The 19,014-nt window shown below is 37.7% G+C and overlaps 1 protein-coding gene and 3 long non-coding RNA genes across 4 annotated transcripts; 1 reads left to right on the top strand and 3 right to left on the bottom strand.

Annotated features, from left to right (window-relative positions):
* Positions 1-1,471: 1,471 nt before the first annotated feature.
* On the bottom strand, positions 1,472-10,059 carry LOC111322573 (uncharacterized). The gene is made up of 12 exons (XM_022925698.2): positions 9,893-10,059; positions 7,562-7,722; positions 7,320-7,380; positions 6,705-6,845; positions 6,310-6,399; positions 5,667-5,789; positions 4,995-5,114; positions 4,465-4,563; positions 3,857-3,894; positions 3,049-3,109; positions 2,097-2,266; positions 1,472-1,798 (listed from the first exon to the last, which is right to left on the bottom strand). The coding sequence occupies exons 1-11, from the start codon at positions 9,999-10,001 to the stop codon at positions 2,103-2,105; spliced, it is 1,167 nt and encodes a 388-aa protein (XP_022781433.2). The 5' UTR covers positions 10,002-10,059; the 3' UTR covers positions 1,472-1,798; positions 2,097-2,102.
* Positions 10,060-12,705: 2,646 nt separating this feature from the next.
* LOC148725825 (uncharacterized) lies at positions 12,706-13,451 on the bottom strand. Its single transcript, XR_015991000.1, has 2 exons — positions 13,205-13,451; positions 12,706-12,863 (listed from the first exon to the last, which is right to left on the bottom strand). It is a non-coding gene; the product is annotated as an uncharacterized LOC148725825 (long non-coding RNA).
* Positions 13,452-14,223: 772 nt separating this feature from the next.
* LOC148725824 (uncharacterized) lies at positions 14,224-17,562 on the top strand. The gene is made up of 2 exons (XR_015991001.1): positions 14,224-15,744; positions 16,325-17,562. It is a non-coding gene; the product is annotated as an uncharacterized LOC148725824 (long non-coding RNA).
* LOC148725823 (uncharacterized) lies at positions 17,035-18,509 on the bottom strand. The gene is made up of 2 exons (XR_015991002.1): positions 18,436-18,509; positions 17,035-17,683 (listed from the first exon to the last, which is right to left on the bottom strand). It is a non-coding gene; the product is annotated as an uncharacterized LOC148725823 (long non-coding RNA).
* Positions 18,510-19,014: the final 505 nt, after the last annotated feature.

Genomic DNA, 19,014 nt, shown 5'->3' with positions numbered 1-19,014 from the left:
CCATACTCATGTCTAACCATTGTTTTTAGTAGGCATTGTATTAAAGCATGTAATTAATTTTGAAATGATCCACAGGGGATGTAAATGAAGCGCAACGCGGAAAAATCTTTAATTGCTCGATTAAAGTTCATATGGATTTTACAGATTCCCGAAATGTACTTGAAAATTACGGCTTTTTGATTGGGTACTGATTTGAAATATCTAACCATAGGTAAACTTAAGATCCTCATAGCTGTAAATAGGTATTCCCATGCCGTACCATATACTTTGAAAACCTCCTCCACACTTTTGTTTTTCTTTTTACACCAATAAGCGAATTACTTATTTTAAGCATTGATACAAATTGATGACAACGCGGAAAAACCAAACTAAAGCTGCTTCAAGCCAATTTAATTGAATACAGTCAATAAACGGTTGGGGTTTTTTGTTTTTAATGAAAAGTAGTTATTGAGAAGGCGCTAGTGGAACACGACCGCAAAATCTTCACTGCAGTAATTCTTTAAGAAAAATCGAAAGTCTCCGCTTGAATCAATGCTTAATGAGGACAATACTAACCAGCATTTATGAAGGTACTTTTGAATAAAGAAACAAAATGTTAAAGATTAATTCAGGCCCTGATCTGATATTAATTGCACATTCGCGGCTAAGCTTCAGTGTCGCACTTGAAAATGCCATGCAAAAACAATCTGCGAAGAAAAACCCAAACTCGTTACTCAAGTTGTATTTCATTCGGCCCCTTAGTCCTTGCCTGTAAATATAACTTAAAGTATTTTTATCTTCATTGACCCAGGGTTCACCAATTCATGCACAGGAAATGGTAATGTATTTGAATAAAAGAAGACATTCCCGTGGGAAAGACTCTACTATCCTGGCAATGTAACCTCGAACGAAAATGAGATAAAAAGAAAAATGAAAACAAAGCGCTATCAAAAGATTTCTGCTATGCGAAAAAGTTAACCTCGTGGTTAGCCCATAACAGGCCGTGATGCGATTAATCGCTAATCCTAAGTTTTATCGGGAGTTACATGCAAAATGAGGAGCTAAAAGCACGAAATGAGACATATATACAGAGGTAGTCTTTAGTGTTAAATTTTCCATGGTTTTCGTTGCGTTCAATCTTTCTTAAATTTTAGGGTGGCGTATGTTAAATACTCTCTTAGAGACCGATTTATCATTCGAAAAGATGTTTCTTATTTTCTATTTTTTCTTATTTATTGTCGGGAGGTTACCAGTCGACTTACTATTCACTCAGTTTTGTCTATGAAGTACCGTCAAGTGCATATCAAGTCTTACCTGCGTTTTTAACCATAGCAGTCATCAGTGCGATACTCGCGCGCGCATCAATGCCACGAGTCTTTCGGTTATTGAGTCAATATCAGTTTATTATCAATTTTTGTGGTTGAATAAAAAAAAAGGACACTATTTCTTTACGAAGTTTACAGATATTACATTCAAGACAGTAAAAACTCACTCGTTTCTCCCTCGGATTTTATTTGTTAAAAAAAAAGAAGTATAAAACAAGAAAACTTGGACACCAGTAACCCTGTGAGAGCAGCACAATACGGTAAGACGCAAATTGCCAAGTTCTTGAATAAAAACGGTACAACTAATTAAAGAAGTTAAGAAATGAGACTTCTTTTGCTAAAAGTTATTCCAATTTCCAAATATGGGATGACCATAGCCTTTTAAATGAAACAAATTAATCTGCTTTTTTTCTTCCGTCTGCTTGTTTCCAATGTAAACTACGACTGTTGCATATCCAGCGGGGAAAAAGGCAATGAGGCTCTACCTATCAGCCCTACAAAAGAGAAAAAGAAAAGTTACTCATTTGACAGATTGATCCGCAATGTTTTATAATCTATCAAACATTTCTACACAAAGTTGCTAAATGTAGGTTCAAAACGGGCCTAGTTTGTACAGAGTTTAAACCAGAGACTTTTTGCTATCCCAGAGAATCGTCACCTTTATTCAGTGTTATCTTTAAATTGTTTGATCACCGACGTTATATACAAGTAACGCGATTTCCTTCCGGCTTACAGCTACAGAACAGTGACAGTTTTCAGGAACACAGCAAGATTTAGAATTCCCATACTTACACTTCGTTAGGGAGGAGCTTGGGCAGATGCAAGTGCTTTTAAATGTTTCTCGACAGCGTTACCGATTACTATGGCTCCCCTCAACTGATCCAGCACATACTGACCCACAGTCTTATAGGCTTCATCCTCGTCACCTTCGTTCATCAACTGCGTAACCTTCGCGATCATTCCTTGGAAAAGAACATGTTTTCGTTTAGCATGTCGGTTACAATCGCTTCAGCCGGCTAACTCCTAAAAAGTGATCAATACATAACTTCTCCCCATGACATTATCCAGCAAACAGGTGATGAGAATACTAACATTTATCAGGTAAGAGTTTGTTATCTTGATAAAACACCAAATTCTTGTAACTAATTTATTGGGAAATGTGCAGCAGCAAGAGGGGAGAATTAACAGTCAGATCGTCGGGGTTAGAAGGTTTAAGTGAACCTTGGATGTTGTGCGAGTGTAAATCTAGCTAAGAAAAGGCACAGGCCGGACACTCTGAATACATTGTAACTAAATTTTAACTCATCCAAATGAGTTTTCTGCTCATGATGCCTTTTTTCCCACTTTTTTTCGCTATACTTAAGATTGTAATTAAGGTTTCAGGAAAGATGTTGTAATTCAAAGAAAGAGAATGCGAAAGTCTTTTTTGAAACACTAACAATAATAACAATGGCGGGGGCGGCTATGGTACTCTATTGCACCGGTAAAATTATTCTTGCTACCTTCATTTTTTTTTTTTTAATTTTATCTGCTGAAGACGTCTGGTTACAAACCGTAAATCGCTATGGCTAGCTAGACTCTTGTAAATCCTGAAGTTATGCAACTTCAGAAGGGTTTCTAGCCGAACGATGTCTTGTTTGGGGGTTACATGTAGCTGGGTCCATGGCGGAAAAGAGTGGTGTATGTGAGATAGGAGGTTACTTTAACCGACAGCCCATGGCGTTAGGTACAAATTATTACATACCAGCTTCAAATTTCTGTGTGACATCATGTAGCTCTTTAGACGATTCGCGTAACTTTTCACCCTAAAACAAATTGAGCAAAATATTACTTAAAAATATGATCTCGGTCCCGACTTAAGTACAAATCGCAAACCTTCTCAGATCATGAGTAGCGCTACTATGACTTATTAACAATTAAATCTGTGAAGATACATGCAAGTATATCTCTGAAAATGCATGATTATCTAGCTACCTGCGGTCATTTTGTACTTTAGATTGAATTTAAACAAATGATATTTTTTGAAAGACATATTCGACAGTTTTTCCGTTACCTTAAGTTTAAACATCATAAAGTACAGAATTAAATTTAAAGTGTATACACAAGACTCGTACCCTTTAAATTCAACTCTGCACTTTGAAAATTTTTTGCTGAACCGGAGATAACCATGAAAGAACTTTAGAAACATGTCTTTCAAAAATGTCATTTATTTTCTTAAATTTGTAAAATATCTGCTCCTATCTAGAACTTTTGATTGAATATTCACAGTTTCTCCCATAACGTGAGGGAGGAGAAGACAAAAGACAAGCTTCATGGTGGATTTTCTCAGTCAATTTAATTTACCCACTAATAATCAATCTAATTTACACTCTAACAAAATCAACCGGTGAAAAGCTATAGAAATACAGGATAAGGCTACGGCATACGAGTTGTGATGCACCCCATATGTATCGTAATTGATATGAGATAAGTTTGTTTTTCCTACAGCCATCCCTCCTTCAAAAAAAAACAAAAAACATTGTAACAATACTGACATTCGAATAAATACTGACCTCATGGATAAGATGCACAATAAGCCGTATGAGGTTCACTAAAAAAAAAAAAAGGAAAAACCATTCCATGATGGTGGAAAAAAAAGCCTTTGGGAACAACAAAGTAGGGTTGCATGGAATCTTAATTAAATGACAAAAAGACTTGACAGGCTGCCTTTAGAGGTCTGATATCAGTTTCATATGCCGGCATTCTTACCCTTCTTTTGTTTTTTTCCAAAACTGCGCGAGTGTTAAACATCTAAGGCAAATAAACCCTGATTGATATCGATACATGTTTGAGGGAGACAGAATTCAAAGCAGATACTGACTTATGTGTGCTTAACAGACCACAAAGCAAAAGCATACAACATGGAGAAAATAAAAAAGAAACGATCTCCCACTCCGTAGGATAAACCAAACCGAAAAAAAAGCGATACCAAAATATGGACTCTTGTTCTTTCCTTACGGTCTTCTCACAGGTTTCAAACTGAAATCAGGGAAGTTCTTTAGTTCGGTTGATTTATAAAATTGAAGAAAAATTAAGCAACAATGCTGAAAACACCAGGCTTGTAAAAGTGAGGAAACGTTTTCCTCAAAAGCGTGAGTTTTATGCTCAGTTCTGTACGTACCTTCATCGCAGTTGTTTTCGTCGTGATGCTCAAACACTAAATCCAGTGCTTTTTCCTTGAGGCTTTTTGGTTCATAAGGACCAGCGCGTTTGACCAGACCTTAAAAATCAAAATGAAAAAAAACTGATAAAATGAAAGGATTACTACGGGTTGGAAGGTATCAAAGAATGCCGGCCATGACAGTCTCAGTTGAAACAGGACATGTTCCCTTGGTCCATGTCCGTAATTTAAGCCGGACCATCTTTACATGCTTTCAGTGTGGGGCAAAAAGATGGCGGCAGCCCTTCCTTTCTTTTTTTCTCGGATGCGACCATGATTTCCCCATTTTTAAGTAACGACGAGTTTGACTTTGTTGATACCATGAGCATGGTAGACACAATAGAAAAAGAGGAACAGAACACAGACAAACAAAGAAGGTAATACAACTGATCGTAAAATGAAGCTTCCTATAACTACTCTGGGCAATTTGATAGATTGTGCCATTGGTCGTATTCCTGGTTGAAATTTCATGTCGTCGTTGCTGGACTTACTTCTATTCATACAATGCCCACTGTTCACTGCATAGCGATATGGCTTTATTTTCTTAGAGACATCAAAACTGCCACGAGGATCGGATTCGTCCACGGAACGAACAATCAAGCTAATCAAGCCTTAAAAACAACAAAGCAGAAAAGAAAAACAAAAATATCATTGGGATGAACAGAAAAAAAATGTTTCTATATCTTACTTAAGAATTTTTCGAACCTGTAGTTTATACAGATATATGAGAAAGATAAAATGCAAAAGGTACTCAAGCTAGGGAAAGAGGCTTTTCATCAGGAAACTAAAAGTACGTCGCAAAAGCGGTAATCAAACCAGGAGAATTGACAAAGATTACCGGGGTAAATATTGTCCATACTTTGATTAAAAAAAATATTAGGCTACTTATATAACCTTTTACACCTTTACATCTGTATTCATATTCTCCATACTGTTCTCTATACGTTTCCTACGTTGCTGACAAAGAGAATTTGTTCATCAATGAGGAGGTTCTTCAGTTGGTCATGATTTTCTGTATTTTCGGGTTAATATTGTAAGGAGAAATTAGGCGCTGATCGCTGTCAGGTGTCAAAGGGTCAACGTGAAGGCTTAGAAATGAACTAAGTACTTTACCAGAGCGGGATGTTTTTGTTTAGATAAGGAAAGAGATATTTCATACTCACCATCCATTTTAGTGTCACAGTAGGTATCAGCCAGTATCCCACCAATTTCCATGACAGCCTTTACTCCAACATGATCCGCGAGACCGTGTGCATGAGCCATGCCGACAAACGCTTCAAAAACGTCTACAGGGAGGAGAAAGTGCCTAGGTGATTTATAGTGAATACCCCAAAGAAATGAAATTCATGGGAGTTAGTTTTAGAATTTTAAGCCTACTCCTCTGACAGACAAGTGCACAAAAAGAAAGACTGCGTTTTGCTCTCAGAGTTTCTTTGACGTAGTATGACAAGTTGCACTGCAGAAAACAAGCAACAACAACCTATATATAGATACTTATCTATATAGATACTTAACTTTACAATGCGTAGCACCATCGGCCACAAAATGATAGCTGCTGTACGGAAATTTAATAGCTATCGTTAAGTGCACAACCCCTTTATTAACTAATTATGACATTAGAGATAATACAAGAACTAATGATAATAACAAATACAGTACCACTCACGTCAGTACGTTAACTACACAGACGCATTTTATACGCTCAGATGCAGGCTAGTCAGACGCGCAAATACAATTTTTATCTTGTACGTAACCTGTATACAAGTACAGACACTTGACAGACATTTGTACAGTCAAAATTCTCACCGGCTTGTTCGTTTAATTCCGCTTCTTTGAGAACCTTGCCCATTCCCTCTTCGAAATCATAGTTGTCATTGCCTAACAACGCTATCAGCTCTACACAAGAAAAGAAATGCAATCCACTAATTGATAACAGGCAAATTCTTGCACTTGTTACATGCGATTGAGCAGTGATGAATCGAATTATTTAGAAGTTTTTCATCTCAAATAGAATTTGCAGAACTTAGTTAAAGTCCTCTTGGTCGAACTAGAACAGTAAGTTTTACCTTTATTATTAAAAAAATAATGCTCCTATAGCTAACGAGAGCTTAAATTTCTCTTTTCTTAGAAGAAACCTTAAATAAACCTTACGAATTTGAGGGAGTTATTTAAACGAGAAAGATGAAAATTTGGCATTTCACCTGTCATGTTGATGTAGTTAGCAAATAGCTTTTTTACATTATGGCATCTACTGTGCCATTCCATCGCATGTTTGCCCATCAGTTCCTTGATTTCAGTTGCGTTTCCATGCTTCAATACGGTCAGAAAAGCTTTTGCATCAGCTGAAAGTTAAAATTAAAGCATAAGAGCCTTTAATTGAGGACGACCTGAATTGCGACAAGGAAAACAAAGAGATTCGATGGATGAAAAACTCTTTTTCAGTGTGTTCGAAGTTTTAAGCCCATCAGTACAAAAACAAACAAACAAAAAAAAAACGACGAAAGGAAAGCAACGCAAAAAAAGACTTCCAAAGGGAAGAGGCAAAATATTAATGGCCTAACCCCCGAATTTCACCAAATACTTCGAGCTGGTTTTCTGATAAATCCAAATCCTTCAGCTTTGATACAATGCCAAATATCCCATATATACCCTTCTGAATTGAGACTCAGCTCTAAATCTGACCTGAATGAAAACTTATTTCTCTCTAATATACAAAAAGAAGAGAAAAAGAAATGAACACAACAGAAGAAGGAAATTGATTTAACTATCCGTAGAACTTTAACTACATTTTCGAATTATAAGGAGTTGTCAACTACCTTTATCCTGTTTGTCCCTAGCCTCCTTCAATGTTGTCAGAGCTTGCCTGATTCTTTTTATCTACAATTCAAAAAAGGGTGCAAAGTTTACAGAACTACACTATGGCATTACAATTGCGGTTTAACAAGATTTTGTTTAATTTTAATCCTAATTTTCATGTTAGCCCCACAATATTAGAGATAGTTAACTGACTGCCGAATAAAAAAACATTCATTACGAATGCTAAAAGTGAATTCCCTACCACATGAACCAATGCAGCTGATCCCGATTCTTCCTCTTCCTCTTCCTCTCCCTCGTGTTGGTCATTCATAGGCTCCCCTTTCTTCAACAGACGAGCAAGGTGAGCTGTTGTCTTGGTTAGTGAATGCGTTTCCGTGAGTTTCTTGACATTAATAGGCCCATCTGTGATGAGCAAAATATCATGAGGAAATCTAAGTATAAAACACGGGGCAGATCGGGTATGGAGACGTGTAAACGTATGACTATTTATCTATGAGCCTAAGGAGGCAATGAAAGCTTCAAGTCTTAGTTATATGGTCCCACGTAACCTAATAAAGTTGAAGTGGTAAACTGGCCACCGTAACGATTACAAAAGCTAACGTTTCGAGTGTTAGCCCTTCGACGAAGGGCTAACGCTCGAAACGTCAGCTTTTGTAATCGTTACGGTGGCCAATTTACCATTTCAACTTTGTTGATATATCCAAATTATTTCGTTACTCCCACCGACGCAGCCCCAAACAGTTTCTTTCGAAACTGTCAGCCTTTACCCACGTAACCTAGACAACCCGTTCCCCAGTTTTGACCTATTTCTTTGAAACAGTAACCAACCGTTTACATGAAACTTGGGAACTTGTCTTAGGGTGCGAGATAACTCGGCTGAAGGCCTTGTCTCACCTCGGCATGAGGAATAGCGCTGTCACGCGGGACAAGTTTCTGTACATACTTCGGCTCGCCTTCTCGACATCCTACGACTAGACGGCTGAAATTTTTCTCGGAACCCGTGTGTTTTATGTCGGCGGAGAGACCGATGAAGAAACAGCTGTTACAACTCACAACTCCAAATAAACGCTTCATAAAGTTTTCTCAAAGGGGATTTGTCTCTAACCTGAGACCTGTTCTTTACTCAGGTATCGAAAAAATAAAATCAACTGCATTTTTGTTCTGCGAGCTTTCAGTATACAGTACTACCGACTGTACTTAATTTTCTGTCATCGTTAAAACTAAAATTTTACAAGTTGAAATGATTTGTCTCGATGTTTTGTATCCGTCTGGATATTGTCTCGTTTTTGGCCCATGAAGATGGTGGAAGCGGTTGTGCTATACATATAGGATTTTGCTGGAGACTTTGATTCGCTTACTTAAATAGTTCGGCCGTGGCTCTGATCCATAAGTAAAAATATCCAATAACCCCCTCTAATTGCAATGCTCTCAAAAATGGGATCATCGTAACTGTTTTTGATTTAAAGAAGGCCTAAAGATAAAATTAGTAGGGTCATTTTATTGTGCAGTGTTAGTCTTAACTAAAAACATTGATACAAGTTTTTCAGATATGATTTGAAATTTTTCCCCAGGAAAACAAACTAAAAAGGTTAAAGATACGATCCATAAAAAAAAAAATGTTTAAAAGTATTGAAATAGTTTTAAGCCACCTTAAAAGCGTTTCGCTGAAAGAGATATGCATGATTTTTACATTCACAATTGATTACTACTGAAACATTTGTCTCCACATCTATTAATATCTCTGACCAGTTCTAAGAACAATCGATCTTAAAGTGTCAAGCGAAACAAAGCGTTTTCCCTGAATGCGGAAAATTTGTCAGCCTCTGAGAATCCGGCTCAACAAAAACTCATTCATCCAAAAAATCCTGATAACCTGAAAGAACTTTGCATCATTAAGTACAATTAATGAGACTGCCCTGAACGCGGAAAATATGTTGGAAACCATAACCTCGTTGTTTCGCTCTAAGAAATAAGATTCTTCTTTAAGAAATGAGGACTCTTGATTTCAAATCACTTAACTATGTTGCCAAGCAACAAAAGGAGGCTTTTCTCAGAGGCGAAAAAAATATCGGTAGATTCGGCTTGGAACTGAGCCTATTGTAAAATAGATTTCGTAGCTTGGGAAACAAAAAAGCCAGTTTCTTTTCACAGATTTCGCAAGGTAGAAGGAATTCTTTTAAATTAATGTTTTCAGTGGAACATGTGAACCGAAATGAACCATGATTTGTTTTTCTAATTTTTCATCGCGTTGGTACATAAGGCAGATTGGGAAGTGCGCAAAGATTCTCGACATTTGTAATGAATAGGAAAAAAAGCTTTAACTTCATTCCATTTCAATATGCTCATCGATGAGAGAGGTAGAATAGGTAGGACTGATTGGGTAGCTAAAATGAAAAAAAACTGAAAACTGAAATGAGTAAATCGCTGTAAATCTCTAACTATCAAAAAATGTTTAAGCAAAAATGATACCGACTCACAGGTAAGAAAGAAATACATCTTTGGTTAACTTATGGAACGTTACAAACCAGACAAACATGTTTAAAGTGAAATCATGAACATAAATTAAACTTACCCTTAAGTAAATGATGCAGTCTGTTGGACCTCGCCACTGAAAGATCAACCAGACTCTTAAATGCTCCCACGGTTGAAGCAAGAAACAAGGTTGCCAAGATAAACTTCATTTTCTTCCACTGCGTGCGCGATCAGCAGACCTCATGGAAAACTGACCTACACAATCTAGGGCTTTGCTTTTGTGAGCGATTCAACCATCCATTACATTGCAAAGTGTTGCCGAGGTTTAATTTCTCCCTACCGTACCAAGTGTTGCACTCACTCAAGCAGTAAGCTGGCAATTTTTTTAAAATTCTCCCTACTTTCTTCCGTAATGGTTTACTGCGATGCGATGGGAGAGTTTACATTTTGGCATGCGATCAAATTGTGTACTCGTTAATTACCTCATGCAATTGTTTTTTACAAGGCATTGTTTGGTTCGTGTAACTAACCCCTAAGGGATTTTAATTTTCTTTTTAAAAAGCGGAAAAAACTTCGATTCGTCACGCTAGAGGAACGTCGATTTTGTTTATAAAAATTTTGCAGCTTTACAGAAAATAAACCGTGCCTATGTCAGTTCATTTGTTAATGGCTGATGTATATTCCAGTGCTTCTGTTATCAGGGAAGTGATTTAGGGCCGTTATCGTGGTACTCCGATACGCTGTTGTTATGCTCCCACGCAATATGATGTAATTGTTGTGTATTTTTATTGTTGTGGCGTGACAGTGTGATTTTTTAAATATGACGCTAAGTCAATTCAGCACGAGGCGCGCGAATAACTTACTTAGCGAGAGGCCTCATTTTAGTTTAGAAAATGGGTAATCTAAAATCTAATTTCTTGACGACCTTAAACCGGCTTTGGAGACAGAACTGGTTGCAGCCTCCAACCCCTTCCCTCAAAACAACTTTGTGGGGGTGGGGACAGGGAGGAGCGGAATATCGCGGAGTTCCAGAACTTAAGGATCTGATAAATAGATGGTCTATGTGATTTCGCCAAATCTATCGCCTATCGTTAAATAATTCGAAACAAAGTTCCCGACCCAAATGGGGAAACTATGAACTTAGTTAAAGGCTGATAGTTTCGAAAGAAACTGTTTGGGGCTGCGTCGGTAGGAGTAACGAAATAATTTGGATATATCAACAAAGTTGAAATGGTAAATTGGCCACCGTAACGATTACAAAAGCTGACGTTTCGAGCGCTAGCCCTTCGTCAGAGCGAAATCATCGCGAAATCATCGCTCCGACGAAGGGCTAACGCTCGAAACGTCAGCTTTTGTAATCGTTACGGTGGGCAATTTACCATTTCAACTTTGTTGATATATTCAAATTATATCAACTTAGTTTGGCCCAATAAACGGCTGTCTCGTAATTGCGCTTATCATTTCAAAGGATACGCCGAGAACAATTTTAAAACAGGAGGTTTCCTGAATGCGGAATAAATGTCCAATTCTGAGAAAATTTAAAAACAAAAACACCTTTGGCGGCCGGCGGTGACCCTATCGACAATAGGGTGCTTAAGATACAGGCGTTTTCGGGGCGACGGCTATGTGACAACCCAGATTCACTGGGTTAGAGGTTGCCGTTTTGGCGTCATAATTGATGACGGCCAGCCTTTGCGACTTCTTCGAAGTTCGTCGAGTTTCACTTTATAAATTGAGGCTTTTTTGTCGTAGCATAGTTACGTTTGAAGAATCCCGCCACTCCTCGTCCTTTACTACGACGCTAATCTTATTGGCGATGAAGAGTTCTTGGTTTTGTATGAAATATTTCCGTCTAAAAACCCTAATTTTCCAAATGAAAATCTCGATAGATCTGAGGTGTTCGTTTTCGAGGTGCATCTACGAATTGATAAAGGGAATGGCAGCAAGCAAAAATTCCCTTTTATGTTAAGAATTCAAGTACTGTATGCGTACGTGCCCAAAACTTACCTCGACGATTTGGACTTCATTGTGTTGCCTCGGTCATTTTAAGTTATCTCTGTTACATTAATGGAAATTTAATTTGTAACTTTAATGCTCCTCAGTATATGGGGATCAAATCGTATCAATTGTGATGTATGTTCCAGCGGAAACGATTGAGAGTCTTTAATTTGTCCGTGCTTCTTCTGTTCTTGCTACGTCATTGTTGTTGTGCTCCTCATAAGATGAAGCGGACTCAGTACGGTGAAGTTATTGTTTTAGTATCACAATACTGACCCTTCAGCAGGCTTTAATTCGCTTTTGAAAGCGGTCAGTTTTTCCCGCGCAGGCAGAAAGGAACACGCCTGGTAAATCTAAACACTTGGAAGCATTTTGGAGTTGATAAATAACAAACACAGTTCAATGTTGCAATTGGTAAATCAGCATCTTTCGCAAATTTGATGAAATGGCGTTTAAATTTGGGATTTTCTGTAGTGATATAATTTGAAGGCTTTGCCCAAAGAAATTTAAAAGGCAAACTACTGCTTTCAAAATCAATCAAAGCAAGCTGCGTTGAAATATTTGACCTACCTCGTTCCCAGGGTACACGGCTCTCTTCCTCTCTCGAGGGAGAAAAAGAGAGGACCCTGAGAACTAGGTTGAGATTCGAAGAGTCCTTTGCGGTGCCATGACGTCACTTTGTGATCAGGGGTAGGAAATTATGGATGTAGTGCAAGGTTGTCGATTGAACAAATTTGGCAAAAAGATGCCGGTATGCAATGCAATGTTTCTATCTTTTGGATATTTGATTATGGATTTGATTCCAAAGTGTTAATAGGAAAGGTTTAGTTTAGTCGAGTGTAAGGGGATGGCCAGTTAATTCTCATTTAGTTCGCTTGCGGGCAACACAAGTGAGAGATGATACACAACAAAACATTTGTTAAATATGAAATTTATTTGGATTTCAACCAAGTAAACATGATTTAAAGGCGAGAAGTGCGTACTAACTAAAGACTGAACTCGGCGTATCATGTTTCACGATTGTGAAATGATCGGTAATTTATTAACCGTGTGGTACAACTTGATAGGTATACCTGAGAATTGAATAAATGAAGACAAAAACTTTTGTTAGACTAACAGAAAAGACCATAGCTAATGCACATAAAACATATACGAGTGGAAATGAGGTACAAATTTAAAACAGACCAAAGGAAATTTGAAAACAATCGAAGCTATAAATTAAAGGTGTTTTGCATTTAGGAGTTAGTTGATAAGAATATTCCATACGATGCTAACGAATACTATTATTTTTTTTGTCTCTATTCTTCGTCGAAATAAGCGACTCTTTGAAAAGGAACTTTCCTATCTATTTCTTAGAATCTGGAAACAGAGCTAAACGCACATTTTAAATGAAACGGGAAAGTTTCTTACTCACAGTATGACTAATTAACGGAAGTGGTAGATTTGAGAGCATCTGATAGCTGATCCAGGTTCTCCTCAACGAGATCAGCAAGCATGACGAGCTTTGCTCAAGAAAAAAATTCTCAGCAGGCATCGTAAACTGATGCCGAGGTTTGGGGAAGAAGGCGTTGGGTGGATGTCATCACATTAATTACACCACAATGTAATTATACAGATTAGCGTCCACGAATCCACGAGAGATACGCGATTGCGTGCGAGTTAACGCGAAGTCATCTGTTGGCGATGAAAATCAAAATCATGAAATGAAATGAAGTTTGTTGTGAGCGTAATGGTCATAAAATACTGCGTTTTCTCTGTTTCTGCCTGTTTCCTTATAACGACATTTTTAATCACGTAGTCTTTCAAAGATCCTTCCTTTTCACAGAAGAGGCAATACCGGCGAGGCGCCGTATTCGAAAAGCCTCTCTTTCGATTATTTAGGTATGATTCTTTCGCTTGGTTTGCCATAAAACAGTAACAAAAGATATCGCAATTTTCATGTGCCGTACGACCTGAATAACTACGTATCGAATTTCCAGTATTGCGTCACTTGCTGGATCGATCAGTGTTCACGCTTTGCGATAGTAGTACACGATGTTATTGTTTTGGTACAAAACCTGTGGCGGTCGCACGACTTGGCCTCGTATCCTGGTTAAATTCTTACCAATATTATAATATTAAACCTCGACGAGATTTTTCATGTCGAAATGTCGAAAAGCATCATGTTTTCGATTTCGAAACCATTCGAAATGAAGTCATAGAGGCAGTAGGATTTTCGACGTGCGGCTTTCCACCGGCTAACTTAACCACGCAGAGTCTTTGCAGGATTACAAGTGCCACACTTGACCCTTGCAAGCATTGGTATCTACTTTTGAAAGAGGTATGTGACGTTCCTTTGCGTAAATATTTCATATGCGATGTATTTAAGATATTTCCCGACGAAATCCAAAGTGTGGCGACACGGGAACTTCAGCTGGCCAACTCATCGTTCGAAGTAGTGGGGTTAGCCAGGATTCCCGACCTCGTTCACGTTGTGTTCACGTTCTGTCTAATAGCTGGTCTATCTTCTCCGTAATAAACAATCCCCGACGAACTTATTAAATCTGCGGGATTTATGACTATCGTAAATCTGGTGAACTCCGCCACGTTAGACTTTGAGCCCGAAGGCGCGAAAAATTTATCTTTTGGCGCCAAACTCAGTCACGACTCCGAAGAGCTCGCTTCCTAACTTACCGAAAGATCAGCTAGAGTAAATTCCCTTGGAGTGGAACTGAAGAAGCTTCGAACACAGATTTCTCATCTCGAATCAGCATGGAGTCAATTTTACAGACCCTTTTTTCCCCCTCAATGTTCGTACCTTGAGGTAGCTTGAGTGCCTCAATGACCAATTGCAATACAATGCCTTTAAAGAATTCAGCTTCAGTTGGTAGGCTGTATTTTCTGCAAGGTAGAGGCCAGACTAACACGGACTTTGTCATTGTAGTTATTGTTATGATTATTATAATTATCATTATTATTAATGATTTTGTTCTTGTTATCATTATCTTTATGATTGTGATTGAATCATTTTCAAAATGAAATAGGCTGCTCAATGAGGATGGCTTGCTGAGGCAAGTAGATTTTCATTTATTTACCCCCCCTCCCCCCAAGTAGAAATTCAAGTGTTTCTGATAGTTTTTCTCTTCAATAGATTGTTAGAATGCAGAAGATTTTCTAAGACACATTGTTCAGAGGGCTTGTCTTAAGTAATTGTTTTCTGATTCAAAACCACCTGCCTAGTTCTGTTTCTCTTGGGTAGTTAGTCCATGGACTGTTGTTATCTGATGGCAGAACTAACAGGTGGATCTGTTTCTCATGGGTAGTCAGTCCATTATGGGCTGTTGTTATCTGATGGCAGAACCACCAATCTGTTCTGTTTCTCTTGGGTAGTCAGTCTATGGACTGTTGTTATCTGATGGCAGAACCAGTCCCTATTTTTTTCAGCTCTATGCTGTCAGTCTTTTATGGACAGTTATTTTTATCTGATGGCAGTTTTAGCTTGCTCTTTTTGTTTTGAAAAATGTGTTGCTTATGCTGTTTGTCACGTATCATCTGTTATTAGTCGGAGGCACTTTGGTCAATCAATGCTATCATTGTCTTCATTATTATTATAATTGTTAATTCAGCTGCTACTCTTCTCTCTTTGCCACAGGGCCCACTACAGACAGCACTAGCTTAATGAAGTCCCAAAACCTTTCACAATGAGCCAACTCAAGAATTGCAGTCCTGAACAGTTTTTGGGGTTTTCCTGGCTTTTCTTGAGATTATTTTGTCTCAGTTTCAATTACTTGGATACTCATTCAGCTAGACTAACAATAACACCATTTTGTTCATAGATAAACATTGAAATAATCATAATAGTAATATAAATGATAATAATAATGATTTTTTATTGTTATCATTATCATTATCTTTATGATTGTGATCATCATTTTCAAATTGAAATAGGCTGCTCAGTGAGGATGGCATGCTGAGGCAAGTAGATTTTCATTTAATTCCTCCCCCCTCCCCCCAAATAGAAATTCAAGTGTTCCTGATAGTTTGTCTCTTCAATAGATTGTTAGAATGCAGAAGATTTTCTAAGACACATTGTACAGAGGTCTTAAATAGTTGTTTTCTGATTCAAAACCACCTGCCTAGTTCTGTTTCTCTTGGGTAGTTAGTCCATGGACTGTTGTTATCTGATGGCAGAACTAACAGGTGGATCTGTTTCTCTTGGGTAGTCAGTCCATTATGGGCTGTTGTTATCTGATGGCAGAACCACCGATCTGTTCTGTTTCTCTTGGGTGGTCAGTCTATGGACTGTTGTTATCTGATGGCAGAACCAGTCCCTATTTTTTTTTTTCAGCTCTATGCTGTCAGTCTTTTATGGACAGTTATTTTTATCTGATGGCAGTTTTAGCTTGCTCTTTTTGTTTTGAAAAGTGTGTTACTTATGCTGTTTGTCACGTATCATCTGTTATTAGTCATAGGGTGACTTTGGTCAATCAATGCTATCATTGTCCTTAGTATTATTATTATTAATTCAGCTGCTACTCTTCTCTCTTTGACACAGGGCCCACTACAGACAGCACTAGCTTAATGAAGTCCCAAAACCTTTCACAATGAGCCAACTCAAGAATTGCAGTCCTGAACAGTTTTGGGGGTTTTTCTGTCTTTTCTTAATTTGTTTTTGCCCCAGTTTCAATCACTTGGATACTCATTCAGCTAGACTAACAATAACACTATTTTGTTCATAGATAAACATTGAAATAATCATAATAGTAATATGAATGATAATAATAATGATTAGATTAATGGAAATAATCATAGGAATTATAACCATCAGGATAATGAACATTATTTCTCTAACTATTGTAAATATTTTTATCATTATTATTATTATTATTATTATTATTATTATTATTATCATTATTGTTATCATTGTTATTATTATTATTATTATTATCATTATTATCATTATTATTGTTATCAATGTTATTATTATTTCCATTATGAATTATTAGAGATGCTTGGAAAAAAATGATCTATAGTTCCCTCCAACTCATTATTCTTTCAGTTAAGTGAATTAAGACTTTGTGAACAGTTACTGCTTTATTCTGTCATTCCTGATGACCATAGAAATGGTGAAAGTCCACAGATATTATCCCTCTAAGAGTTTCTCCAGGTGTTTTTTTTTCCTCTGAATTTAGTTACAACAGAATGAAGGGCATCAGAGTATAGTGCGCCCAGCTAGACATGAATTGCATTAATATTACAGGGTCATTTTGCTGTATTCAGGGTTTAATCTTAGCCTTCTACAGACAAGTTTGTTCCTCTAAATGCAAAACACATTTTACAAACTTACAAAAACTGCCAAGAAACAGCTACTAAATTTATGGAAACATGACGAACAAGTCAACTAGACTGTGTACTACACATCATTGAAATCAAAGTAATCAAAGTATCACTTTAGGAACATAAAATCGCAAGGTCAGTTTCCCATTTTTAGTGCCTGAGAAAAGATCAGGCCACCAGATTACTTCAAATTCCCTGGTTGCTCGTCCATCTCAATTGCCAACAACCATTTTAGTTTACTGGGTGAGAATCGTGCTTGATTTCTTGCCCCATGCTCTTTAATTGGCCGCCTGTAAAGCTTGTTGAGAGTTTAACAGCTACTATTTGCAGCAACCTCCATATTCCCCCGATAGCTTTTCTTAACTCTAATGGTACAGAACTTTGATGACTCAGACCAGAAATAACATCATTCACTCTACCATCCCTGTAATAAAAAACTTTGGATTTTTCTCTCCATACAGGGGGCCGCAAATGTATTTTTACCCTCGCACGTTTATAAAAGCATTCGCCATGCCTGCTAACAAAGCTTGGATGTATGTTTCAGGAACTTAGTATCTTTCAACTCGACACCATTTGCCTGAAACCAAAATAATAATTACGAAAGTTAAGAGATTATTTACTTCTGGAGTGAAATGTACCAAATGATTTGCCCTTTCAAACATGTACCTGAGTCATCAGGTTTTGTCAATCACAAAATTACACGCCGGGTTATTAGTATTCCTTGGGGACCTTCCTGTATTATCATAAATATCTAAGACAAGCAGGTCATTTAGCTGGGTAATCTATGTTAAAAACCGCGCTGTACAGCACTTAGAATTATTTTCCTCACTCATTTTTCTCACATTGCAACTTCGCGTACAACGCAATTATTACTACGCAGTCATATCTGGTGTCCAATTGGGAGAAGAGCTTATTATTTTTGTTTTAGAGGTGAGTTGCGATTTCTTGTATGTCCCTTATTTCGTCGAAGAAAAGCTCGAACAAATACTGAAGGTAATGAGTAAGTCACTATGAACAACTGGTGCAAAGTGACAGCACTATCGAGCTAAACTGAGAACTGTTCTTTAATGATTTTTAACATGAACCACCAATTCTTACTATTTTTAATTTCTGCGTTTTAATAGACTTTGACATATTCTTGAGAAGATATTAAATCGGCTAGCGCTGTTGTTCCCTTCTAAATTATTTTGGTGGAAGCGCCTCAGAAGACACTGGTTTAACTAAAACCATGTTGGGCGACGTTACATTTTGACTGCACAACCCGCAATTAAATTTAATTTTAACAGCTATTCGAGTGTGTGAAGAACGGAAAAGAGCAAAATTACATACCATCCGCCTTTCGATGCACGGACGAATTAAAACTTTTTACAATTCCACTTATCCATTGCTTGTAACTGATAGACCTTGTCCTTATTTTTGCGGGAGGCCGTACGATCTGTTGTCCATTGTAGAACTTGGCAAAGTTAGCGCACTCTGCCTCGAGCGCAACAATGTGATCTTTCGATTCTCTATCTCACTAGCGCAGTTGTTGTGTTGAACATGGACGAATAATACATCGCAGCGTGTCTTGTAGATAGCTAGAGATGCCATGCATGTTTAGGATAAGCGCTGAATATGGACGAGCGTTAAAGCCGCCACTGAAAAAGCACAATCGACCGTGTTTACATTGTAAGGATCAGGTCTTTCACACAGCTGTCAGAATTAAAGAGAGGAAGAACGTCGATCTCGCTCACCTAAGTAGCGAAGTACACCACGAGCGGCGACGATGATCAAACACCTGGAAGATCACCGTGGTGTCCCTCTACTCTTTGGTATCATAACCAAGAGCGAGCCCTTTCGACTTGTCACTAAGTTTTACGGTTTATAAAACAAAGGCCCCGCTCTACACAAAGCCTTAAAGAATGAAAC

The sequence above is a fragment of the Stylophora pistillata genome, chromosome 8 (genome assembly GCF_964205215.1).
Source record: "Stylophora pistillata chromosome 8, jaStyPist1.2, whole genome shotgun sequence".
In the NCBI taxonomy this organism is placed as follows: Eukaryota; Metazoa; Cnidaria; class Anthozoa; order Scleractinia; family Pocilloporidae; genus Stylophora; species Stylophora pistillata.
The sequence above is the reverse complement of the archived record's forward strand: the minus strand, read 5'-3'. Positions and strand labels throughout refer to the sequence as shown.

Bases quoted from the DNA above. Each gene is read 5' to 3' on its own strand.
- LOC111322573 (XM_022925698.2), bottom strand. From the start codon at position 10,001: ATGAAGTTTATCTTGGCAACCTTGTTTCTTGCTTCAACCGTGGGAGCA. The intron at 7,723-9,892 runs GTAAGTTTAATT...TGCTCATCACAG, and splicing joins ACTGCATCATTTACTTAAGG to ATGGGCCTATTAATGTCAAG. The intron at 2,267-3,048 runs GTATGTAATAAT...TTCTTTTCCAAG, and splicing joins CACACAGAAATTTGAAGCTG to GAATGATCGCGAAGGTTACG.